The following is a 26200-nucleotide window of genomic DNA, read 5'->3' on the forward strand; positions in this document are numbered from 1 at the left end:
TCGCCATGAGTTTTCAAAGATAATGGCCAATGGCTCTGCAATCACATCCGCCAACTCCTTTAGCACCCTTGGATGCAGCGCATCCGGCCCCAGGGACTTGTGCTCGTCCAGCTTTTCTAAATACTTTTCTAACCGTATTGCTCATCCCAAGTTTCCACAAATCATGAATCACGGTCCCCAAAATCTAAAGATTTTTAATAAAAAAAAAAATTGTGATTATACTCATTTGCCTTCTGGTTTTGAGTCAGTAGGATTCACATTTTCAAACTTTTCTCCACAACCATGAGGGCTAAAAACGTACATTTAAAAAAGAAAAATCAAAGCTGAGATCCCGTCAGGATCACAGGACTCTGGAGGCTGGAGCTTTAACAAAACCAGCAAATATCACAAAATTCCCTGAGGGTTCCAAACACTGAGAGAACACCATATTCTGGGATTAACATCACTTGATGGAAACAGTTATGTGGAAGAGGGTAGGCCTGTGGAAGTAGATTGAATGAAGCTGATCTGGGAGCTGTACGTTCCAATTCCTTGTGCCTGCTAAGCCCCCTCTAGTAGAGGAGGCGCTGCCACCACTGCCCTCTCTTGTGGGTCTCAGGCAGGGACTCTTGCTGCGCTGGGTAAGAGCTCTGGCAGTTGGAGTGGCTGATGGGAAGTAAGATGCTTCCTCAACATGCTCTAAGGCCACACCCCATTTCTTGTTAGTGCCACCACTGCTTGGGCGGCGCTAGCCTCCTTTGATCACCCTCGCAGGGGGATGTTGTGGCCTCTTTACACCAGTTCAGCCTGCTTTGGTGGACTTTCCATCGCCGGGAACCGACCTCGTGTCTTACGGTGGCCTCACTTTGAAGTGAAGCTAGCTTTTGAGCGATATGCAGCGCAGAACAGGCTACGGCCCCGACCCTGGAATGGGATCTGTGCAGGCAGAGACTGTGTGCAGGCCCAGGGATCTGCCCACACAGATTGGATGGCAGGATCAGGCACTAATAATTCAAGCACAAGCCAGAGTCCTCAGCTTTTTATTCCCCGTGATGTGAGCAGGGAAGCTGTAGATTCCTCCCGTGTCCCGCTGTCTGCATCTCACCTGCCTAGAAGATGACTCTGCCTATCCCATCAGTGAGTGCTGGGCTGACTTGACCTAAGGGGGAAGATAATTTAGTATTTAGTCCCTGGTTTATAGCTCCCTTTTCATTAGTGAGTGAGTGGTTTGTCTGCCACAAGTGGCTTGTCCACCAGGGGTGATTCCAGCCTCTCTCCTCTTTGACCCATTAGATATACAATCTCCGCTAACTCAAGGTTTCCAGTGCTGTATCTGTTCCCAAGCAGATGGTGTCCCCTGCTACCCAGCCCCCAACACACCCTCAGGAAAACCTTGGGTCTGGTCCATTAGGCAACAGGGTCTCTCAGTTTGCTTCAATAACACAATTCAGAATAAAGTTGTGCTGTATCTTGGCAAGCTTCCCATTGGAAGGATAAATAGCAGAGGAATTAGGAGGGATAATTGGGTGTCTCATTCTCCACACCACCCCTTTCTTTACCCAGGGCCACACAATTGGTGGTGGTGGTGAGGGTGGTGGCAGAGCAAAGCATTTAACCCAGGTTCTCACTCCTAGATTGTCTCTCTGAAGATCAGAGCTCACTCTGTGCCAGCCCTCATGCTGGTCTCCTCTTGCTCCTCTCATGACTCTTTTCCTCTAGCATTCCTGCCTCCCTTTCCCAATCCCATTCCCAGCTGTGGGCAGGGCAATCCTAGGACTTTGCTTCCATTCAGAAGGGAGGAAGTGATGACCCAGTAGTTAGGCCATAAAGTGATAGAGTTCAGGGCCTGAAGTCTGTCTGCCTGTATAGCACAGACCACCAACACCACTCAGCCCCTGCACACTAAACCCAACAGCCAAAGTTAGTATGGCAGCTCACAGGAGCCTAGACTACTATATGCCCTAGGGAGAGAACAGGAGGGACCACGATGCACCAATGCCCGAGGCCCCCTCAAAGTCAGGGAAATGATGAAGTGAGATATACCCAGATAATCTTGGTAAGTGACGCACACCCACATGCTGTAGAGGAAGCTGGAACCCGTGCGCCCCCATCCCCAGGTCACTGCTAATCTGACCTGGGGGGGAAATTCCTTCCTGACCCCACGCACGGCGATCTGTTAGACTCTGAGCATGTGAGCAAGAACCGGCCAGCCAAGCCCCTGAGAGAGGAAGCTCAGTGCCACGTGAGAGCACTGGCCCTCCCCGCCCAATGTCTATCTCCAGCCATGGCCATCCCTGATGCTTCAGAGGAAGGAGACAAAACTACCAAACCAAAAACCCTCCCAGAAAACATGGGTGGGGAAGGAATCATCCCTTCCTGACCCCTGGCAGTGGCCAGTTGGAAACCTGGAGCATGAACTTTAGGAACATAAGTCAGAAACCAGAAGGCTGCTGAGCCCTGCCCCCACCATCACACAGTCATAGTCATCAGTTTCTCGTCTCTCTCTCAAAACTAATTAAGTTGTTTGCTCCCACAGCTCCTGTTGGGAGGCTGCTCCAGAACCTCACCCCTCTGAGGGTTAGAAACCTTCTAATTTCCAGCCTGAATTTCTCTGTGGCCAGTTTATCCCCATTTGTGCTTGTGCCAGCATCGTCCTTCAGTTTAAATAGCTCTGCAGTCTCCCTGGTGTATTTATAGAGGGCAGCATATCCGTGCTCAGCCTTCTTTCTGCCTGGCTAAGCAAGTCGAGCTCTTCCACTCTCCTCTCATAGGACAGGTCCTCCATTCCCCTGACCATCCTCAGAACTCGTCTCGCCACCTGTTTCAGTTCGAATTCATCTTTCTTGAACCTGGGTGACGAGAATTGCACACAGTGTTCCAGGTGGGGTCTTACCAGAGCCTTGTGCAATGGCATTAATACGTCTCTGTCTCTGCTGGAAACGCCTCTCCTTGCTTTTGCACAATCATATCACATTGCTGGCTCATAGTCATCCTCTGATCACGCCGCACACTCAAGTCTTCATCCTCCTCTGTCGCTTCCACGTGGTGAACCCCCAGCTTGTAGCAGAAATTCCTAATATTAGACCTTAAGTGCATGACCTTACTTTGTACTATTTCTGTCACTAGCCGGGGACTCAGAAGACCTGGGTTCAGTTACCTGCTCTGCCGCAGACTTCCCATGTGATCTTGGGCAAATCACTTAGTCTCCCTGTGCCTCAGTTTCCCATCTGTACAATGGGGATAACAGTCCTGCCCTGCCTCACAGAGGAATTGTGAGGATAAGTAAATTAAAGATCATGAGGAGCCCAGATACTGCAGTAACGGGGGTTATAAGGAAGGCTACTTTTCGGCAGAGGTATTTTTATTGAAAGTCACAGACAATGTACACAGGACTGGCGTTAGGGGGTAGCAGTCAGGGCAGTTGCCTGGGGACCCCCACCACAGGGGGCCCTGTGAATCTAAGTTACAGGTGGTAGGGCTGAATTAGTGGAATTTTGAAGAAGTCACAGAGGGCTCATGAAATCACAGAATCCGTGACCGATTTTAGCCTTAGTGTAAGTAAGGCTACGAGTCTGTCACAGATTCTATGACTTTACTGGACCCACTGTGACTTCTTCAGCTCAGTGTGCCACAGCAGCAGGGCTGGAGCAGCTGTCAGCCCCCCCGTCCAGGAGCAGCGGCCTGGGGCCCGGTCGGCCGGCAGAGCCAGTGCTTAGCTCCTGCTGCCGGCACAGTGGCCCAGGACTGGTGGTCCCAGTGGTCAGCCCCCACGGCTGGTCAGCAGTAGCTCAGGGCCCAGGGTTAGCGGTCAGCCCCTGCTGCAGGAGCAGCGGCCCCAGGCTGCCAGAGCAGAGGCTGCCACTGCTGGGTTGCCCCCAGGACTGATGATCAGCCCACGCTGCCAGAGCAATGGAGCAGTGGCAGGTGGGGGTCCCATTTTTAGTCCCCCTAACCTTCCCCCAGTGTCTTTAGTAAAAGTCACAGACAGATCATGGGGTTCTGTGATTTTTTTTGTTTATTGCCGTGACTTGTCTGTGACTTTTACTAAAAATACCTGTGACAAATTCTTGGTTATAAGTATCTGGATAGAAGTGTTGTCTCGTAGTTAGAAAAGGGGTCTGTGTTGTGAGTCCCAGCTTCTGTTCCCAGCTCTGTCACTGCGTGCTGCAGTTTTACTCCGCCACACACTCATCTACTTCATGGGGATGTTGGGGCCTAATTCATGTTTGTACCGTGTATTGAGATCCTCAGCTGAAAGACACCAGAGCATTGTGAGGAACTCTGTTGGTTGATAGAGCTCTATCAGTTATGCTTTTTCTTTATTGGTTCATGCCTTTTGACTCCTGTACTCCGTTTCTTTTTCACTGTAGCTTCTCTCGTCTGGCTTCTCGGAGCTGAATCTCCCTTCTGCCATTAGGGCTATTGCAGCTGGGGGCCAAGTGTACTGGAGGCTGGTTCTGCCACAAGGTCTAGGAATCTCTTGGCACATCCCCTCTGCAGGAATGCGGCTCAGCTGTTGGATGAGAACTGCAGCTTGACAGGGAACTGGAGTGCAAATGGGAGTTGATTAGTCCTTGGTATTTTTTTTCTTCTTGAGGCAGAGATAAATTGCACAGCGCTCCGTTTGTGCGCCTTTGCGCCAGTCGGGAAAGGGCAGTAAGTGGCTTCCCTGGTATGTCACGGATTCCGTTGCCCATTCTAACGGCAGCAGTAATTTTGCCTGGTGTCTTGAAGCTTAAAAGAAAAAACGTGCAGCAGCTGCCTGCGGCCAAAGTCCAAGTGGAGGTGTGGGGTCTGGAGACTCTGCTCTTCCTGCAGGCTGATTGAAATGAAGTGCTGCAGTGCAGGCAGCTGAGCGGATTCACTGCAACAGACTTCGCCTTCTGCTGCAGGCTTTGGTAGCTGGTATCATGAATAAATTGCAATGAATAATTCCTACAGACACTGCTCTTTCGTACCTTCGATACACCCAGGCTAGGTAATTCATAGGTAACTCCAGACATGTTCCTCAAAGTTCTTTCCAAAACGGGGCACGTGTGTTATCCCCACTGTATGCACAGGCAAACGGAGGCACCAAGCAGGCATCTTTCTTGCCTGAGGTTACACATTGAGTCTCTGGGAATAGAACTCCGGGTCTGCTGACTCCCCGCCTCCTGCCTCAGCTGCCTGGACCACGCTGCTTGTGTATATAATTGGGGGGTGTCTGGGTTTTTATTATACCCTTCAGCCCAACATGCATCTTAAGTGCAGACACGGCTGATTGGCTCCCAGTTCCTGGCGTCTCCCATGGTGCAGGCTCCATTTCCAGCGAAAGGATCCCCACTGAGCAGGGACAGGAAAACCATTGTTGTATGGTCCTTGTCACCCTCTCAGCAGGGAATCTACTGTCACAGCAATCAGCCCCAGCTGCAGCCAGAGAGCGTCTCCATCCACTGCCCTTCTTCCTGGCCTCACCACCACAAGCAAGGAGAAGGGGCTGCCATTTCCAGTTCTGCTCCCTGGGAGCGGGGGAGCCAGCACCACTTCTCATGCTGCTTCTTCCCCTGTTTGCCGCTTCTGCCACTTCCTGGCTACCTACCTGTTGTGTATTTGGTTGTCATGGTTTTTGTTGCCATGGCAACTGAGTTAGATTATTATGGGTTAGCTCAGCCAGCTTCAGCCGGCTGAGTGAGCTCTCTGTCTCTGTAAATAAAATGGTGGTTTTGTTAGCTGTCAGCTCTCTGTCCTCAACTGATTTCTTCCTAAACCGGCTCCCCCCAAGGATATAACAAGTGGCGACGAGGATGGGATTCCGGTACTGCTCCAGTAACAGAAGGAAGTAGAAGTCAAGGTAAAGAACAAACAAACAAAAAAGCTGCTTGTTTGCACTGACTGTGAAAGTGAAACTAAAATCATGGCTACTCTGACCAGGCCACTGGAACCTTTTGATGAGAATATGGAGCAGTGGCATGTGTATACTGAGCGTTTTGAGCTTTTTTTTATTGCAAATGACATTACAGAAGCGAAGAAGGTGCCAATATTCTTAAGTGTTGTAGGGGCTAAAACCTACTCCCTGCTACGCAGCTTACTACATCCTGTTAAGCCTAAGACTAAATCTTACAGTGACATTGTGGAAATCCTGGGGTCCCATTTTTCCCCAAAACCACTGGTAATTGCTGAAAGATATAGGTTCCACAAAAGAGACCAAAAGGAAGATGAAACAGTTGTACAATTTGTAGCCATTTTAAAAAAGCTAGCAGAACACTGTGAATTTAAAGAGATGTTAAATGATGCCCTGCGTGACAGGTTAGTGTGTGGCCTCTACAGTGAAGCTATACGGAAGCGCCTACTGATAGAGGCTCAGCTTACCTTACAGAAGGCTGTTGATATTGCTGTCTCCATGGAACTGGCTACAAGGGAGGCACAATACATCGGTGCATCCCCTAGGGTGCAAAAAGTGTCACAAGAACCGACCCACAAAACTGTGCAGAGTCAAGAATGTTACCGCTGTGGTAAGCCGGGTCACCAGGCATCGGAATGCTGGTGTAAGGACCTGGTGTGTCGACACTGTGGCAAAAAGGGACACATTGAGTGTGCCTGTAAACAAAAGAAAAAGAGGCCTGTGGTCTGACCGACAAAAAGAGGAACCCTGCATACCCTAGAGCAGACCCAGGATGATCAAGGTGACACCTCATCGCAAGAGGAAGTGCTACTGCATGTTTTGTCTTTGGCAATGGGCTCACATGAATACTGGGTAACCCCGTTATTGGATGGCAAACCTATACGCATGGAACTGGACACCGGTGCAGCCGTCTCGCTGGTCTCAGAGACTGTGTATAAAGAAAAGCTACAGCATCTTCCGCTTAAGGCAACAAAAACTGTTCTGAAGACGTATACGGGAGAAGCTGTGCCCATGTTGGGCACTATTGATGTTAAGGTGGAGCTCAATGGACAGGCTGCTAAATTGCCACTGTTTGTGGTGAGAGGTAACTACCCAGCCCTAATGGGTAGGTCTTGGCTTGGGAAGATTCAACTGAACTGGGCAGAAGTGCACCGGATGACTAAAGAAGAAACCAGTCTAACCCCTATACTAAGGAAACATGCTGCTGTTTTTGGAGATGATTTGGGAAGTATGAAGGGAATCACTGTGACATTGAACATTAAACCTGACAGTACACCAAAATATCTGAAAGCCCGAACTGTGCCATATGCCATCAGGCCAAAAGTTGAAGCAGACCTGGAGCGCCTGGTCACCAATGGAGTCCTAATACCAGTTACCCATAGCTCATGGGCCACTCCTATCGTTCCAATCGTGAAGAAAGATGGCTCTCTCCGGATTTGCGGTGATTTTAAAGTCACTGTCAACCCAGTGTTGTGTGCAGAGCAATACCCGCTTCCCCGCATCGATGACCTCTTCGCAGGCCTGGCTGGGGGACGAAAGTTCAGTAAGATTGATCTGAGTCAAGCATATTTACAGATGCACGTCGATGAAAAGTCCCAAGAGCTGTTGACTATTGCGACTCATAAGGGGCTTTATCGATACTGTCGCCTACCCTTCGGAATAACATCTGCTCCCGCCCTGTTCCAGAGGGCTATGGACCAGATCTTGTGTGGCTTGTCAGGAGTTCAGTGCTATCTGGATGATATCCTGGTCACTGGAAGAAATGAAGAGGATCACTTAAAGAATTTAGAGGCTACCCTACAAAGACTGGAAGAGTATGGCCTACGAGTTCGCAAAGACAAGTGTGAATTCTTCAAGCCCTCTGTTGAATATTTGGGACACATCATTGATTCTGCAGGTCTTCATAAGGCCCCTGCAAAAGTTAAAGCTATTGTGGAGGCTCCCCCACCTCGAAATGTAAGCCAGCTGCGCTCATTTCTAGGACTCCTGAACTATTATGGAAAGTTCATCTCACAGTTAGCCACACTGCTAAAACCACTTCATGAGCTCCTTGGGCAGAAAAAGGCCTGGAAGTGGACTGAAGCCTGTGATGTTGCATTTAACAAAGCTAAGGATGCATTGCTAAATTCTGAAGTTCTAACGCACTTTGATCCATCCTTACCACTGCAATTGGCCTGCGACGCCTCCCCTTATGGAGTGGGAGCAGTCGTGTCACATATTATGCCTTCAGGAGAAGAGAGACCTATTGCTTTTGCTTCACGCACTCTAAGCAAAGCAGAAACTAACTACGCCCAAATCGAACGTGAGGCATTAGGAATTGTTTTTGGAATTCGGAAGTTTCATCAGTACCTGTTTGGGCGAAAGTTTACTCTTCTCACAGACCATCGACCTCTGACATCAATTTTTGGACCCTACACAGGCATTCCCCCATTAGCTGCTAGTCGTATGCAACGTTGGGCATTGTTACTTTCAGCACACACATATGAAATCAAATATCGGAAATCCACTCTGCACGGCAATGCAGATGGCCTCTCAAGGTTGCCTTTGCCGGTCAAACACCAAGATAGTGCCCAAAAGGAAATCTTCTACTTTGAACAGGTAGAGAATACACCCATCACTGCTACTCAGATAAAGAAGGCACCTCGCGTTGACCCAGTATTGTCCCAAGTTATGGACCTGGTGATGCATGGAAAATCTCGACAAACGTCTCCGGTCTCATCCGACCTTGTTCCCTACATGTCCAAGCGGACGGAGTTATCGGTCCAATCTGGTTGTTTGTTGTGGGGGAGACGTGTCATTATTCCACCACCACTGAGATCACAGATGTTAGAACAGCTACATTCCGGTCACTGTGGAATAGTGCGCATGAAGGAAATTGCACGAAGCTATTTTTGGTGGCCTGGACTGGACAGCGCTATTGAAGAGAAGGCAAAAGCTTGTATGTCATGTCAGGGTGTGAGGAATGCACCCCAGTGGGCACCCCTACACCCATGGGACTGGCCTGAAAACCCGTGGCAACGTATTCATGTTGACTTTGCTGGCCCCCTTGAAGGAAGCATGTTCTTGGTGGCAATAGATGCCCATTCTAAATGGCCAGAAGTTTCTATAATGCAGTCCACTTCTGCAGAGAGTACTATCCAAAAACTACGAGGACTCTTTAGTCGTTTTGGTCTGCCAGAACAACTTGTGAGCGACAACGGACCGCAGTTCGTTTCTCAGGAGTTTCAAAATTTTATGAAGGCAAATGGGATACACCACATCACGTCAGCACCATATCATCCGTCCACCAACGGATTAGCTGAAAGATTTGTGCAGACAATGAAAAACGCTTTGAAATCAGCAAGGGGACAACACTCCATTCAAAAGCGTCTGGATACCTTTTTACTTTCCTACAGAAACACACCTCATGCTACGACCCACGCATCTCCGGCCTTTCTAATGATGGGACGACAGCTGCGCACTTGCTTTGATCTGCTGAAACCTTCTGAACCCCGACAAATTGTGCAACATCAGCAGCAATATCAAGTCATCAGACGGGCACCCAGAGCAAAAGACCGAACCTTTAGCCCGGGACAGCCAGTTTTGGCTCGGAATTATACTTCCAGAGCTAAATGGGTCCCGTCCACAGTCATCACTCAAACAGGACCTGTTTCCTACACAGTCCGGACTGCAGAGAATCTTACCTGGCGGCGACATGTAGATCAGCTGTTGCCAGGTCATGCCAGTCCTCAGGACCCATCTGCAGTTGAGGGGTCTGACTTCACCACTTCTGGTGAGGCACCGAATCACGAGTCACCTGTTCCTGACTGTTCTCCTCCATTACTGCCGGCGGCTGAGATACCCCTTTGCCCAGCACGAGCTGATACCACCTCCTCACCCGTTCGTGCTGCGGACCCTGAGCCCCTAGTGCTTTCGGGTGCAATAACACCAGAAGTTCGCCGTAATCCGCCTAGAGACAGAAGGCCTCCTCATCGGCTGGATCTTTAGCTAGGGCGAACCCACGGTTATGGGGCAAAATAATCCCCAGGGTTTAGCCGGGAATGGAGGCAGTCTACCCTCCTTCTCTAGTATAGTGTGTGTTTTATTTAGGGGATGTTCTTATTAGGGGGGGAGGAATATGTTGTGTATTTGGTTGTCATGGTTTTTGTTGCCATGGCAACTGAGTTAGATTATTATGGGTTAGCTCAGCCAGCTTCAGCCGGCTGAGTGAGCTCTCTGTCTCTGTAAATAAAATGGTGGTTTTGTTAGCTGTCAGCTCTCTGGCCTCAACTGATTTCTTCCTAAACCGGCTCCCCCAAGGATATAACACTACCAACCCTGCCTTAGCCCGTTGGTCCTTATTTCTTTGGGCCATCAAGTTCCCAGGGCCTCCAGGGTAAGTCATGCGTGGCCCTTCAAGTCCTGGGAGCCCTTTGAAATAATCTAAGGCTTCTGGGGCAGAGGTTTGTGCGTGTTGCAGAGGCAAGGAGGAGATGAAGGAGATTTAGGCTTGCAGCTGCCAGAACTGTATTGAATTCAGTCTATTGCTGCTTGATGCAGCATATTTTACAGGCAAGGAGGAATAACTGTGGCATCAGTTTTTGTACTGGAGGCCCAGGAGATTATGATGTGGCCATAAACTGTCTGTCTAGAGCTCGTCAAGCCTGCAGTGTGACGAATAGACTTCTGTCCAGCTCTGTAGCGAAAATGCTGCAGAAGGCAATGCCTACCTTCCTTTGCTAACATTACCCTGCACTCGCCTTCCGTCTGAGGATTTCAAAGCACAGTGCACATGGTAAAGAATGAAGTCTTCCAACCCCGACAAGTGGTGTTATGCTCATTTAAGGTGCAGAAAGGGGAGGTGATTTCCCCTAAGTCACACAGCGGGTTGGTGGAAAGGCTAGGGACATAACTCAGGAGACCTAACACCCCCCTCCCTCGCTCCCCCTCTGGTGCTCTACTCTCACTGTTGGTGGACAAGGTTACTAGGAAAGCTCTGGGCTTTATTTCCTTTGCAGGGTCTTTTAGGCAATGCTTGTTGACTGTAGCCAACTGTTTTTCCTTTGTGTCCTTTTTCAGCCTTAAGAGAAAATCTGCATTCACCGCTCCGTAGAAAATGTCTTATGGTTCCATTGATGGGAGCGGATTCGGAAGCCGGAACCCCTTTGGAGGCCCATCAAGACAAGGATATCAGCCCCTAGGTAAAGTATTGATCGCGCGCTATAATTTACCCTACCTGACTAAGCTGGGGAAGGCAGTTTTAATTGCTAATATATAACAAGGCTGATGGAGCTCAGTAGCCAAATGCTACACTGTATGGTAGATCATGTTGTGTGGTGATTAGGCAATAGGACGTCAAGTTAAAGATCTCTTCTTTCCCCTCTTCTCTGGCTTCAGTACTGAGAGCTAGACAGAAAATGTGTGTGGCTTTCCAAGTGGTCTCACAACACGTCATAAAATATCAAGCCATGCCATGCAATAAGTCATAGGAATGTAGCATTGCCTAGGCAAATGATATTGTTGGTCCATAGTTCCTCCAGTAGCCAGTACCTGATGCTTCAGAAGAAAACATACATCCCACCCCTGCATCCCTAGTTACTATGCAGTGCAGGTAGTGGGTGTTGTAGGTACGTGCTTGTTCTCTGACCAGCATGCTGCCCCCTCAAAGTACATGATTTAAGACTATCTTGTGCAATCCTTATGTTGAGGATCAGTTATGCAAATAGTCCTGACTTCAGTGGGGCTGCTCGCATGAGTAATTACTGTCCAAGAAGAGTAAGGGCTTATCTGCATTGCTGGGTAACACATGCAACTGGGGTGTGATTTCCAAAGCGCACAAATGTGTTGCACATTAAGTGACCCGTGCAGACCTTGCTGGGGCACTAAAGGTTCCTTAATGCGCTTAAAATGATAGATGAATAGAGCTGAAGGACCAGCAGATCATCTAGTCTGACCTCCGGTCTCTCCCAGGCCATGAGCACCACCCAGCGCCCGCACACTAAACCCAATAACAGAAATTAGACCAAAGTATTACAGCCCACAGGAGACAAGACTGTTATTTGCCACAGGCAGAGCTAGGAAGGACAGAGGTGCACCAGTACTTGAGGCCCCTACAGTGGCAGGACAATGATTAAGTGAGATATATCCAGATAATCCTGGCAAGAGACCTGCACTCACATGCTGTAGAAGAAGGTGAAAAACCCACAAGGTCACTGTCAGTCTGACCCAGGGGAAAATTTATTTCCCTATCCCACATATGGTGATCAATTAGACCCTGACCATATGAACAAGAACCAGCCAGCCAAGCACCTGCGAGAGAGAGAATGTCCCCTTACAGCCCTGGTCCACCCTGTCCAGTGTCTCATCTCTCACCATCTGCATCCCTGATGCTTCAACGAAAGGGGACCAAAAACTCACCCAGAATACATTGCAGGAGAGCAAGGGAGAAATCTCTTCCTGATCCTTGCAGGTTGACTGTCTGAATCCTTGAAGCCTGAGCTTTTAGTAATATAGGACATAAACAGGAAGTGATCCCCAGGGCTGTTTGCTGAGCGCTGCCTCCTATCATCACAAGCAGTCTTGTGATACAATGGCACTCATGAATTTGGCCAGCTCTCTCTGATTAAGTCGTTTAAATTTAATAATTGGAGATATACCAATCTCCTAGAACTGGAAGGGACCTTGAAAGGTCATCAAGTCCAGCCCCTGCCTTCACTAGCAGGGCCAATTTTTTTGCCCCAGATCCCTACGTGGCCCCCTCAAGGATTGAACTCTCAGCCCTGGGTTTAGCAGGCCCATGCTCAAACCACTGAGTTATCCCTCCCCTCTAAGTTTGGACTTGTGGCTCCTATTGGGAAGCTGTTCCAGAACCTCACCCCTCTGATAGTTAGAAATCTTCTAATTTCCAGCCTGAATTTATTCCTGGCAGTTTATTGCCGTTTGTGCTTGTGCAAGCATTGTCCTTCAGTTTAAATAGCTCTTCACTCTCCCTGGTGTTTACCCCCCTGATGTATTTATGGAGAACAAACATCTCCCCTTTCAGCCTTCTTTTTGCTAGGCTAAACAAGCCTGGCTTTTCCAGGCTCCTCTCATAAAATAGCACTTCTCGCCACCTGTTCCAGTTTGAATTCATCTTTCTTGAACATTAACATACTGCTATTCCAATTAAAGTGCAGCACGTTAGTGTGCTTTAGAAATCACATCACGATAGCACGCATTGCTGTACTGTGTAGACAAGCCCTTAAGGATTGCACAGTTGGGCTCTTAATTTGCACTGCTACTGATGTTGAGGGGGCTCTCAATCTTATTTAGCTCCAGAGACAATATTTAATTCAGTAATATCTTGCAACAGTGAGTTCCCCAGGTTGGCTTGTGGTCTAGGTGAAGAAATATTTTTGTGATTCTGTAGTTCCAGCTCTGTAATATGATTGGATGTCTGCCTTGTTCTAATATAATAGGATGTGTGGGGAATGCTGGGGGCTGATCAGCTTTCACTGAGTCCTCAGCTTTGGGGCATGATCTTGTTACTGTGTTGCATGTTATGATGCTTGCTTTTGCATGTTGCATGGTGGCTCATTCTGTTGGGTTTGATTCATGTATCAGTCATTGAACTAGTGCCTATAACAGGACTAGTATGGGTGCGAATTTCGTGTACGGCATTGTTTACCGTCTAAGTTCAGCCTGGGGTCTTTTGCTTGCAGTGTTTTTAGAGGCATTTGCGGGGACTGGAGATAGAGCATTTCGCTGGCAGACAGAGGATTCTGTTCCTGTCTTCCAGGTGTATTTACAATTGGAGCGATTGGAATGATGTGCAGAGGGAAGCTGGGCATGATATGTTCACCGTGGATAGTTTAACTCACGGGGATGCTGCATCTAATCTGTGCAGTGTGCTATTACATTACAGCAATGAGGACTGAGAGTCACTCAGTAAATACATGCAAACCCAGAAATAACATTTAGCAAATGGCTGCACTTTTTTTTTGTTTTTTTAACCAAAGCTCAGAAATCGTCTCCCTGTCCCCTCACCCTGTTCTTTCCTGGGGGGCTTTGGAAATGGTAAAGTAAGACGAGGCAAAGCATCCAGATGTCAACCTGTATGTTTTAAATGGCCTCTAATGCACAGTGCGAGGCTGCGCTTTATAAAAGCAAACTCATAACACAACTGTCATAACACAAAGGGCAGCTAATGACTGCGACCTCATGCTTTAGCTTTCTGAAAGAGTTTGCCCTTGTGCCTGCCCTCCTCTGAGGCAGACAGTTCTAGGAAACGTTGCTCCTGAGAGGGTATTGCGGGGTGGGCGGCGGGAGTGGCGGACTCTGTTCTGCTTAGATACCACAGTAATGAGTGAGCTGTGGAAACGTGGAGAGAGCAGGGGGCAGGAGCATGGGTGTCTATGGCATTACTGATGGCAAGCCTGGTTTCTCTCCACTCACAATGAGGGGGAGCTGATTCCTTGGTGCGTTCCCATGTGTGCAGAGTGGGGTATCCTAGTGGATAGTCCACCTGGTGGTCCTAGAGCAGAGGTGGCCAACCTGAGCCTGAGAAGGAGCCAGAATTTACCAATGTACATTGCCAAAGAGCCACAGTTACATCAGCAGCCCCCATCAGCTCCCCCGCCCCCAGCACCTCTCACTCACCCGATCAACCCTCCCCCTCCCTCCCCGTGCCTCCCGATCATCTGTTTTGTGGCGTTCAGGAGGCTCAGAGGGGGAGAGGGGAGGAGCGAGGCCACGGCAAGCTCAGGGGAGGGAGTGGGAAGGGGTGGAGTGGGGGCAGGGCCTGGGGTTGAGCAGTGAGCACCCCCGGCACATTGGAAAGTTGGCACCTGTAGCTCCAGCCTCAGAGTCGGTGCCTGTACAAGGAGCCGCATATTAACTTCTGAAGAGCCGCACATGGCTCCGGAGCCACAGGTTGGCCACCCCTGTCCTAGAGCAACACGGAGAGGCTGTGATGCGAGGAAAGATCCACACCTCTAGAGGAGCTGCGATAGGCTTGGCAAAGAGTGGGGAGGAGGGCCCAGCTAGTGTGAAATTTACCCCTGTGCAGAGGGCCAGCATGGAGCCTGTGCACCGTGGTAAAGGCTTTGGGTTAGCACTTTGCAAATGGGCTGCAAATGTTTCCTTGTGTCCAATCAGGTGTTCCCACGAGAAGGGAAATAAAAAATGGAAATGTTTCTGTTGGGTTTTGGTTTTCTTATGAGGTTTGGCTTTTTTTAAACAGAATTTTAAGTACTGAGGCAAATTCAAGTTGTCAGTTTTAAGCAACTGCTCCTGGAAGGATTAACTCTCTGGAAGAGAAGCAGAATGGGATATTCTGGGAAGCCAAAGAACAGTGACAGCCGAAGCCCAGAACGCAGGGCTAGGTTAGTGTCGAGTCTTTGTAAGATGTTATCTGGTCCACAAAGCTGTGACACCGAGTCCATCCCTCCTGCTGTTCTCAGGTTGTGTTCATGTACAGATCAAAGAAGACTGGCAGGTTTATTTTTCAGGCAAGTGGAAGTGAATCTTTGAGTTGCTCAGTAGTGAGCGTACTTGGTTGGCTTTTGAAAATCAAGGGGATTGCCTGTCTCTCTGGCTTGTTGATTCCTTCTTTTCTCCCGGGCCTGGTAGCTTGTTCAGTGCTACATAGGTGCTTTCTAAAATTGAAGACTGGAAGCAGGAAGAGCCTTGGTCTCGTTTGTTAAGCACAAAGCCCTGAGCCAAGAGTCCTGGGTTCTGTTACTGCCTTTGTTTCCTCGTCTGTATAAGTGGACATCATCAGCCTATCTGAGAGGGATGGTGACTTGGTTTGGTCATGTCTGTTGATCAGTTTGCCTTCTTCTGTGCCTTCCATGTGAGAATTCCAAATGATTATTCTTTGTACTACAATCAGTATTAATAATTACTTTGCAACTCTCCTTGTTTTGGGCTGTCCAAGGGAGTGTGTGTATGGGGGAGGGGAGGGCAGAAAGGGGTATAAACAGAAATTAATAAGAAGAAACTGGGTGCCCTGTTGCTTGGGGACATCTGGATGAGGACTGGCCGGCGCACGAGAAGACGCAGCAGGGAGCAGTTTTGTACTAGCTGCGGAGTGGGTGGGTTGGCCTGGAGAACCTTTTTGTCTTCTTTGCATCTCATCTCTGTGCTTCAGGGTCATTCGAGCCTCTGCCGTGTTCTTTGCCCTTTAATCCTGACAGAGTGAGTGACACCTGCGGGCTGTCTTTCATTGTAGGATTCCCAAATATTGTCGTTAATTAAGTGTCAAGGGAGGCTGATTTGGAAACCTGTATTCTGCCTCCGCTCTCCCCTGAGATGGATTACTGAGTTAATGAGAAAACCTGCTCAGCAGAAACCTCCCAAAATAAAGGGGTACATATCTGTTTGCCGGGTGAATATAATCCTTGACGGATATATGTGTGTTCTTGAAAACAATGTTCTTTACTCTATATTTAACAAATCAGTGCCAGCACGCCCTTATTCAGTAACAACCCTACGATGACAAACCAAGGTGTGCAGCCTGGTAGTTGTTAGGGGGATTTTCCTTTACCCCCTCCCATGGTTTTTGTCATGGAGACAGAAAGCAGAAGACTGGAAATCCGAAGTGCAGGCAATGCAATGTTTATTGGGGTTAGTTTTAAGCAAGCATATCCATAGGTCTGATGCCACAGAGCCTTGTTTCCCGGTGACCTGTCCACCCCGCTCCTTAGCAGGCAGACATTTCCCTGCAGTGCATGCGTTTGGTCCCACCTCGTACAATTTGTGGTTGTGTTTTGTTATGGAGGGCAGGCCCCCTCAGAGGTCCAGAGGCCTGGGCTACTTCCAGCTTTTGAGGCCTCTAGAACATAATAAAAATAAAATAAAAAAAACCCGACAACACATGAAAACAAAATAAGGCACCAAAAAAAGAGTGAGACATAATTTGAATATTTTTTACTTTAACACTTTTCTAGCCTTTTTCTGTGCAAATGCACTAATTATTGAGGAAAAAAATCTAGCTTTTGTGCAATGTCACAGTTGATGTTAAGCATGGCGAACCCATTCAAACGCTCCTGTCCCATAGTTGAATGGTGATAGTTCTTTACCTGCTGATGTAAGCAAACTGACAAAAATGCACAATGCAATTGTGATATTAGGAAACACCCCAGAGAGTCCAAGTTCGAGTATTTCTTGAAGCAGTTCCTTTGAGCTTTGAGGCTGAGGCCCAGGCCAAATGACCCTCCTGGCCCCACCTCTGATTGGCCCTGTTGGAGGGTCGGGAGTCTGGGTTCTTCATCTCCCCTCTTTTGTATTCCATGGGAGGAGTAAGGTGTGAGGTTTATTTCTGTCAGGGGCAGGCATTTCTTTGGCCTTAGTGTTTCTTATACTTCCTCCCCCTTGCTCCTCCCGACTGCTGCTTAACCTTGCCTTGAGAGAGGAGTCGAGGCAGTCTTCAAATGTGTGCTTGTGTATTATACTCCCACCATACCCAGTAACACTTTAGTTGTTCTCATATGTTCCCATTGTACTAACAAACCCCTCTGGCTAGGCAGAAGCAACACAAAGTGGCTTTGTTCTTTGTTTGCACATATTAGTAAGAATATAAAAGTATCAAAACTCAAGTGGGCAAACAAGACCCAAAATTCTAACTCAGGCGAATATACAGGCCTGAATCCTACATTTTCACTAACACTTCTAACAAGAGTGATGTGCAAACAACAAAACAGAACCATGAATTGTGAGATCCATTCTTATGGGCCTGACCGTGCAATAACAAGCCAATGTGGTGCAGCGCTCTTCGGTAGCGCTCCCATAACAAACTAATATGCCTGGCATGATAATCATATGCCAACAAACCATTGTGTCCAGACCAGAGCTGTGGATGTTGAGACCCTGTAACAAGCTCGTAGGTATGCACCATGAAGGAAGAAGAGCATTCAGGAAGAAATGTTTGTCTTCCTAGAGTTTATTATGGAGATCAATGAAAGGGGCCACCAAAAAAAAAAGTGTTGAAGATACTTTGAAAAAGTCCCTTGCCCAGTTGTATTTCCAGTGCCTCTTGGCTCCTTTTCCTCTGTGCTAGATCCTCATGTACTCATCTAGCAAGAGAAGATACATTATTTGGAAGTGAGGAAAAAGCCTTCCTTAGCTGACGTGATGACGAATGGAATTATAATTATTAGAATGTTGCTGCTCATGGGAAAAATCTGATAACAGGGTCTTGGATTGCATAGGCTTTGCGCTTTTTTAGCTAATCTGTTTAGAAAGATTTATGGATTCCTTTTGCTATAATTTTGGAATGGATCTCGGACCCAAATTTATAGAGGTTTTGGGACCCAAAAATATCTTTGTTGGAGGAAAAAAAGCAAAATAAAAATGTTCAGGTTATTCAGGGCATTTTTCATTTATGACATATAGCACCTTTTATCTGGAAGGATCCCAGCATGCTTTACAAAGTATACTCACACATGATATTACTGAAATGCAGCCACTTCTGGGGTGGAAGATGGCAACAAACTGAGGCAGAGCATGCGGAGTAATAATGACATCTCTTTGGCCAATATGCTGGGACATATTCCTGTTCTCTTATAAACTGCCACCTGGTGCCCACACAGAACAGACAGGGTCCTTATTTCTAAGGTCTCATCCCAAAGACTCAGATGAAACTGAATCTCCAAAAGTGCACTTTTGTGTATGTCCAACTTACAATTGTGCATCAGAGGTTGCACATAAAAGGCAAAGGTGGTGTAGATGTGCACCAGTGAAGATTCACTGTTAAAATGTGCAGAACTCAGCTTCTCTGCCTGGAAAGGGTGAAAGACTGAAATGATCCTGGGGGGGATAGGAATTTTTTCAAACAGGAGGTGTGTCATTTGCCTGCAGTACATGTGGAAAAAATGAAACACTGTTATAGTGAATTTGAAATAAAGCCCTGAATTGTTAAAGTGCCCTGCTGTAGTGAACCATTCTTCCAGGGTTGCTCTTCTGTGGGGAAAAGTGAACAGAGATCCGCTGCATATAGAAATACATAGAGGTCAAAATAATGCAAATAGCATAAGCTGAAATGCCAGAAGCCAGGTAATTCTTAAAGGTGCTTCTCTGTTCTTCACTTACCTTACTGTGCCGTGGTAATTTTAAGGTGGGTTATGATGAGCGAGAGTGATTTTACATTGCAATAGTTAGGTGTCGTAGAGGGGCAAAGGATCCATTTGAATTAGTCGTTAATTCTCAGGAATTGAATACCTTGAATAGTTCTAGTCCAACCATGTTTATGTTCGCTTCTGGGCACCCGTGTTACTGCAAAAGTAGTAAATAAACTTTAGTGAGATGGAAAATTAGCTTCTCTTTCCTTTCAAGTGCTCTTCTATGTATAGTGTAAAATCCTAAATCCATAGGTGGCTTTACCCATTTACTATTATTTATTATTATCCAACTGCTTAGGAGTCCTAGTCATGGACCAGGATCCCGTTGGCCTATGTGCTGCACAAACACTGAACAAAGAGAGGGCCCTGCCCCAAAGACTTTACAATCCAAGTATAAGATGACACAACGTGTGCATATAGACAGATGGGAGCACCAGGGAACGAGACAACATTTATCAACTTGATAGGCAGTGGTCTCAGCACACCAGCTGCCTAATTGTTGACAAGTTTTTGTAGGTATCACGGCAAGGAAGAGTTTAAGGCAGATTTTGAAGGAGGAAAATGAGTTAGTTTTATAGGTGTTTACAGGGAGCTTCTCCTAAGGAAGTTAAAATGTGTGTCTTCTAATGCAGACTCTTTACTACATAGTAACATATGTTGCACTCTCTGTACGTTGGGTACTGTAAGGGTGTGGACTCACCCCTGCGGCGCCTCCTGCTGGTCGTCCGTGGGAATTAGCTCTTCCAGCATCCTGGAGCGCCCCCTGTAGGCTGGTGAGCAGCCTTACCGCTGGCCCCCGTGTCCCTCCCAGGACCCCAGTGCCCTTTCTCTGGGTTGCTGCCCCCCTGGCAGTACCCCCACACTCTGGGTCTCCCCACCCAGGGGAACCCCCACCCACTAACCCCACCTCACCTCAGTGTAAGGCTACTGCCAGTCACCATCTGGCCCCACTCCCTGGGGCAGACTGCAGTATCCGCCACTCATCACAGGCAAGGGTGGGTTGGACCTGCTGCCTCTCTCTATAGATAGGCTGCCCCTCTGCAGTCCCAGCACCGGTCTGAAGGCCCTCAGCTAGGCCCACAGCCTGGGGCTTTCCTAGGCCAGAGCTCCCCAGCTCCTCTAGCCTTCCCCCAGCCCTGCTCCACTCCCAGTACCCTGCTCAGCTCCCCAGCAGCCAGGCTTTTCTCTCTCTACAAGCAGAGAGAGAGTCCTGAGCTTCTGGCTGCTCTGGCCTCCTTATAAGGCCCGGTTAGTCTGTTTGAGGCATGGCCCCAGCTGCAGCCACTTCCCCCAATCAGCCGGGGTTTTGCTCCCTTCCCTGGCCCCAGCCCTCTTCTGGGCTGTTTCAAGTCCCGCCGGGCAGGAGTGGGTAACCACCCCGCTACATCCTGTTGCGTTTCTGGCTGCACTTTTCCCCCCACCTGCTTCTCCACGCACTCCCTATCCGTGGCCCCACGAAGTCGCGGGACCTCCTGGTCAACCTCCTCCTCGCCCTGGCAAAAATGGCCATCTACGTGACCAGGGAGAGGCAGCTGGCCAATGGAGACTCCTGCGACTGTGGGGCTTGTTTCCGATCCTTAGTCCGTTCACGTCTCCGAGCGGAGTTCCTCTGGGCGGCGTCCGCTGGCTCCCTGGATGCCTTCGAGGAGCAGTGGGCGCTGTCCGGGGTTCTCTGCTCGGTGTCACCGTCAGGCTCCCTTCTTATGACCCTCTGACCGCACTCCTGTCCCTGTTCTTTTATTAGTTGTCCCCCGCAATTAGTGGGTTTCTGAGGCCCTGTGGAAGCTCCCCTTAGGCTGCGGGGGGGTTCGGTTAGCATGGGGCGGGCTTTGCCCGCCCTGTTTCCCGGAAACCCAATAGATACTGGTAAGCAGATACACTTTTGGAAATTCTGTCCCTATAATGTTAAAATGTTTTTATTTAAAAAAAAAAAGTTTTTGTGTTTTAATGACAAATTTGGTTATAATTTAGCAAAAAAGTATCGAATCTTTCATACTGTAGAGAAGCAGCTGATTAGAATAAGGCGCTGGGGGTCTAGGGTTCTATTTCACACACTGCCACAGACCGCTGGCAAGAACCTTGCATGGGTATTTAATTTCCTCTGTCAAATGAGATTAATACTTACTTGACATTGTAAAGCACCATGAGATCCTTGGATAGACGGTCCTGCGCAAGGCTAGTAAGACTTGTACTCATAAAATAATAGATTTCATGAGCCTGAGAAAAGTAAGGAGTGACAGAAACAGAATAAGAATAATGGACTTTAAAAGGCAGGCTTTAACAAAATCTGAGAACTGGTAGATAAGGTCCCACAGGAAGAAAATCTAAGAGGTAAAGAGGTTCAGGAGAGCTGGCAGTTTCTCAAGGAGACAGTATTAAAGTACAACTGCAAAATATTCCGATGCAAAAGAAAGACAGGAAGAATATTGAGAGGCCAGTATGGCTCCAACTGGAGCTGTTTATTGACCTGCAAATCAAAAAGGAATTCTACAAAAAGTGGTAACATGGACTCATTGCTAGTGAAGGGTACAAAAGAAAAGAAAAGGGGTACAGACATGTAGGGACAAAATCAGAAAGGCCAAGGTACAAATGAGTTACATTTAGCAAGTAAGAAGAGGTTCTTCAAATACATTTGGAGCAAGATGAAGGAAAATATAGCTCTTCTATTTAGCAGGGAAGGAGAGTGAATAACTGATGACATCAAGAAAGCTGAGGGGGAAGCCAAAATAGGGAAAGACCAGGTTAAAGAATATTTAGATAAGTTGAATGTATTCAAGACGTCAGGGCCTGATAAAAATTTATCCTAGGGTACTTAATGAACTCGTTGAAGCAATCTTGAAACAGTTAGCAATTATCTTTGAGAACTCGTGAAGGACAGGTGGGCTCCCATATGACTGGAGAAGGACAAACATAGTACCGATTTTAAAAAGGGGAACGAAGGGGAAATTATAGAACAGTCATCTTAACTTCAGTACCTGGAAAGATACTGAAACAAATTATTAATTACTAAGTGCCTAGAGGATAATAGGTAATAAGTAACAGCATGGATTTGCCAAGAACAAATTATGCCAAACCAGCCTAATTTCCTCCTTTGACAGGGTTACTGACCTAGTGGATAGGGAGGAAGCAGTAGACATGATGTATCTTGAGTTTTCGAAAGGCTTTTGGTCCAGTCCCACATGACATTCTCATAAGCAAACTAAGGAAATGCAGTCTAGACGAAATTACTATAAGGTGGGTGCACAACTGGTTGAAAGTCTGTACTCAAAAAGTAGTTATCAATGGTTCTCTTTCAACTGGGATATGTTGGGTCCAATGGGGTCAGTCCTGGGTCCGGTACTATTCATTATTTTCATTAATGACTTGGATAATGCCGTGGAGAGTGTGGTTGCCAGATTTGTCGATGTCGCCAAGCTCTGGGAGGTGTTGCGAGCACTTGGGAGGACAGGATTAGAATTCAGAATGACCATGACAAATTGGAGAATTAGTCTGAAATGAACCAGATAAAATTCAATAAAGACAGGGCCAAGTACGTCAATTGGGAAGGAACAGTCAAATGCAGAATTACAAAATGGGGAATAACAGGCTAGGGGGTAGTATTACTGAAAACGGATCTGAGGGTTATAGTGGATCACAAATTGAATATGAGTCAGCAATGTGATGCAGTTGTGAAAAAGGCTAATATGATTCTGGGGTATATTAACAGGAATGCCAGATATGAGAGACAGGAAGTAATTGTCCCACTCTACTTGGCACTGGTGAGGCCTCAGCTGGAACACTGTGTTCAATTCTATGTGCTGCATTTTAGGATAGATGTGGAGTCCATTGGAGAGCAAGAGAAAGATAAAAAGGTTTATAAAACCTCACCTCTGAGGAAAAGTTAAAAAAAACTGAGCATATTTAATTTTGAGATAAGAAGACGGAGGGGGGACATGATAACAGTCTTCATATCCGTTAAGGGCTGTTATAAGAAGATGGTAACCAGTTGTTCTCCATGTCTGGTGAAGGTAGGACAAAAAATAATGGGCTTAATTTGCAACCAGGGAGATTCAGGTTAGATTTTAGGAAAAACTTTCTAATTTAAAGGTGGTTAAGCTATGGAATAGGCTTCCCAGGGAGGCTGTGTAGTCCCCATCATTGGGGGGTTTTAAGAACAGGTTGGACAAACACCTGCCAGGGGATGGTTAAAGTTTATTTGGTCCTGCCTCACAGCAGGGCCTGGACTCGATGACCTCTCAAGGTCCCTTCCACTTCTCGATTCTGTATTTCTATTTAAGTATTATTATTACTGCAGCATATTATTTCATTGAGAGCCTAAGAAGCTATTGCCTTGACAGCTTATACTTTCCAAGGGCCAGATATCTGTTCCCAGTTACATTGATTGCAGTGTGAACTGCGTAACCGAGGGCAGAATTTGGTCCCGACGTAACAGCGAGAGTACACAAGGCACTTGCTGCCTGACACACCTCATTGGGGCTGCAGGTGCTTTGCATTTGTCACGGCAGCAGTAGGGAAATAAAACACGGTGAAAAGTGGCTGCTTTAGTGACCCAGTGCATTAGCTGTTTTCAGTTCATTGAATAATTTGCTTGCTTTTTTTTTTCACTTCAGTACCATTAAACGCACCACGCTGCAGAATAGTTACTGGTAAAGTTCCCATTGACAAACTTAAGCTGTTTATGAAGTCAGTGCCCGCATGGGTGCCAGGTTCCTCCTGCCCCGAGAACGAGATTTTCTATTTATTCTGACACTTGGTTTGTAACTGCCAAATTTAACACATCAGAAATCCATCAAACCTACTCACAGGATTGCCTTGCAAGATTGCCTGCAGCATCAACTCTTTGGACAAGGTTACCCAGCCTTGGCATGCTATGCTGCGGAATAGGAGATATGCAAACTACTCCTGCCTCTTCTCCCTGTCACTGGCTCCTCTTCCTCTCCTTTTCACATCCTTCCATTCCCACATAGCTCCTTTTACCGTGACTGGCCACTCAGTCCTGATTGTAAAAAAATGCCTTGGGATTTACCAGTATCCTAGGGGTCTTTTAGTAATTTTTGTTGTCAGAAGGGAGTCACGGTGCAATGAAGTTTGAGAAACCCTGATGTAGAGGGGCTGATGTTACAGGTATAGATGTATGAGGTAATAGTGCGTTTACCCTCTGTCCAAGGCCTTTTTCTATTTGACCATCACAGTCTGTTCCCCTCAGCATTGCTTAGTTTGGAAAAGAGAAGACCGAGAGGGGACATGATAGCAGTTTTCAGGTATCTAAAAGCGTGTCATAAGGAGGAGGGAGAAAACTTGTTCACCTTAGCCTCTAAGGATAGAAGCAGCAGCAATGGGCTTAAACTGCAGCAAGGGAGCTTTAGGTTGGACATTAGGAAAAAGTTCCTAACTGTCAGGGTGGTTAAACACTGGAATAAATTGGCTAGGGAGGTTGTGGAATCTCCATCTCTGGAGATATTTAAGAGTAGGTTAGATAAATGTCTATCCGGGATGGTCTACACAGTATTTGGTCCTGCCATGAGGGCAGGGGACTGGACTCGATGACCTCTCGAGGTCCCTTCCAGTCCTAGAGTCTATGAATCTATAAGGCTGGGTTACCTGGGAGCCATCCTCCAGAAATGTACAAGATGTTCAAATTTTTCCTGCGTGACTCTTGCTCGTTTTTACTGACATATGAATTTTTTTATTAGTATTGCATTTTAGTAATTATCCATAACGCTCAACAAAATAAATGCAAATTATTGTATTTTAATTGACAGTCAATCAATTTGTTTATGGCTGGTAATCCAGGTTAGTGGGTGAGTAATGATACGTCTGAGAACTAAGCTGGTGTACCATATTAATGAGAGTAGAACAGGAAGGGAGGGGGAAGAGTAAATTCTCCAGTGAGGGTAATTGCAGGGTCAAACTTCAGACCAATAGTGTGAAAATTTTAAGGGCATTCAGGAATAAAGATGTTCGGAGACGAATGATTGCACTGCATCTTACTCATCCACCTTCCTCATGCTCAGTAATGCCTCCTGCATGTACGTTGCCCCTGGAATTCAATATGCCATAGCATGTAAGGAAAGATTTAGGCTCAGTCTACACTACAGATTTATGTCAGTAAAGCAAGCGACACAATTATATCAATCGAACTCCTGATGTAGACAGCACTATGTTGCCGGGAGGGTTTCTCGGGGAGGTCGAGTACCTATGCTGATGGGAGAAGCTCTCCTGATGAAGTAGGTACCGTCTGCATTAAGCACTACAGCGACTCAGCTGCATTGGTGCATGTGTAGACAAGCCATTAAAGAAATGCTCTTCTATAGCAATTTTTATATAAAGACCCGAGATCACAAATATTACTGAAGTTGTGAGATAGGGCAGTATTATCCCCATTCTTATGCAGCACAGAGAGGTAAAATAACTTGCCAAAGGGTATACGGTACCTCACTGGGAGAAAGGATGGTCCAGTGGTTAGGATGCTAGCTTAGAAGACATGGGCTCATATCCCTACTCTACTAGAGACAGTCTGTGTCACCTTGGGCAGGTCACTTAGCCGCTCGCTGCCTCAGTTCCCAATCTGTAAAATGGTGATAGTTTTACTTTCCTTACTCACAGGGCTGTTGTGAGGATAAATACAGTGAAGATTGCGAGGTGCTCAGGTACTGTGAGAATGGTGCCATATAAATGTATTACCTAGATAGGCAGACTGGCAGAATTGAGAACAGAACCCAGCAGTGTTGATTGTTGAATCTCTGTTCTAGACACACGGCTTTCCCCGGGTGTCAGAGGCCATTTTCTAGGCCCAAGAGCATACAGCTGTACTCAATCTGAAACACAAAATAAGCTCACCCACTGTACGGATTCAAAAAGCCTTTTAAAAATATATATTCAACAAAAGAGGTGCTGGGTGGTAGGTTTCTCTGTGGTGTTTGATCCTGTTAATAACATTAACAGAACATAGGCGCTGAGCTTTGTTCTTTCCCCCGGGGGTGCTCCACCTCTGCAATGCCCCAAGCCGCCCCCTCCCCTGAGACCCTGCTCCCTTTCTGCCTCTTCCTGCCCTGCTCCAACCCCTCTCCTGAGATCCCGCCCGCCCGCCACTCCCTGCTCTCCGCCGGGCTCCTCCCTCAGCTGCCAAACAGCTGTTTAGCGGCTGCTACGAAACAGGTGATTGGTGGCAGCTGCTGAGCAGCTGTGGCTGGTGGGTGCTGAGCACCCACTATTTTTTTTCTGTGGGGGCTTCAGCCCATGTTGTTGGCACCTGTGTTGCAGA

General features: G+C 47.3%; 1 protein-coding gene across 9 annotated transcripts in view; it reads left to right on the forward strand.

The window, feature by feature from the left end:
* Window positions 1–26200, forward strand: part of TSNARE1 (t-SNARE domain containing 1) — a 673885-nt gene that overhangs the window by 174299 nt on the left and 473386 nt on the right. For all 9 annotated transcript variants that reach the window (XM_045004924.1, XM_045004925.1, XM_045004918.1 and 6 more), the window contains one exon: window positions 10919–11040. In XM_045004924.1, coding sequence (XP_044860859.1) covers window positions 10956–11040 — 85 coding nt within the window. In that variant the 5' untranslated portion in view covers window positions 10919–10955. The remainder of the gene's footprint in view (window positions 1–10918; window positions 11041–26200) is intronic.

The sequence above is a fragment of the Mauremys mutica genome, chromosome 2, assembly GCF_020497125.1.
Source record: "Mauremys mutica isolate MM-2020 ecotype Southern chromosome 2, ASM2049712v1, whole genome shotgun sequence".
Classification (NCBI taxonomy): Eukaryota; Metazoa; Chordata; order Testudines; family Geoemydidae; genus Mauremys; species Mauremys mutica.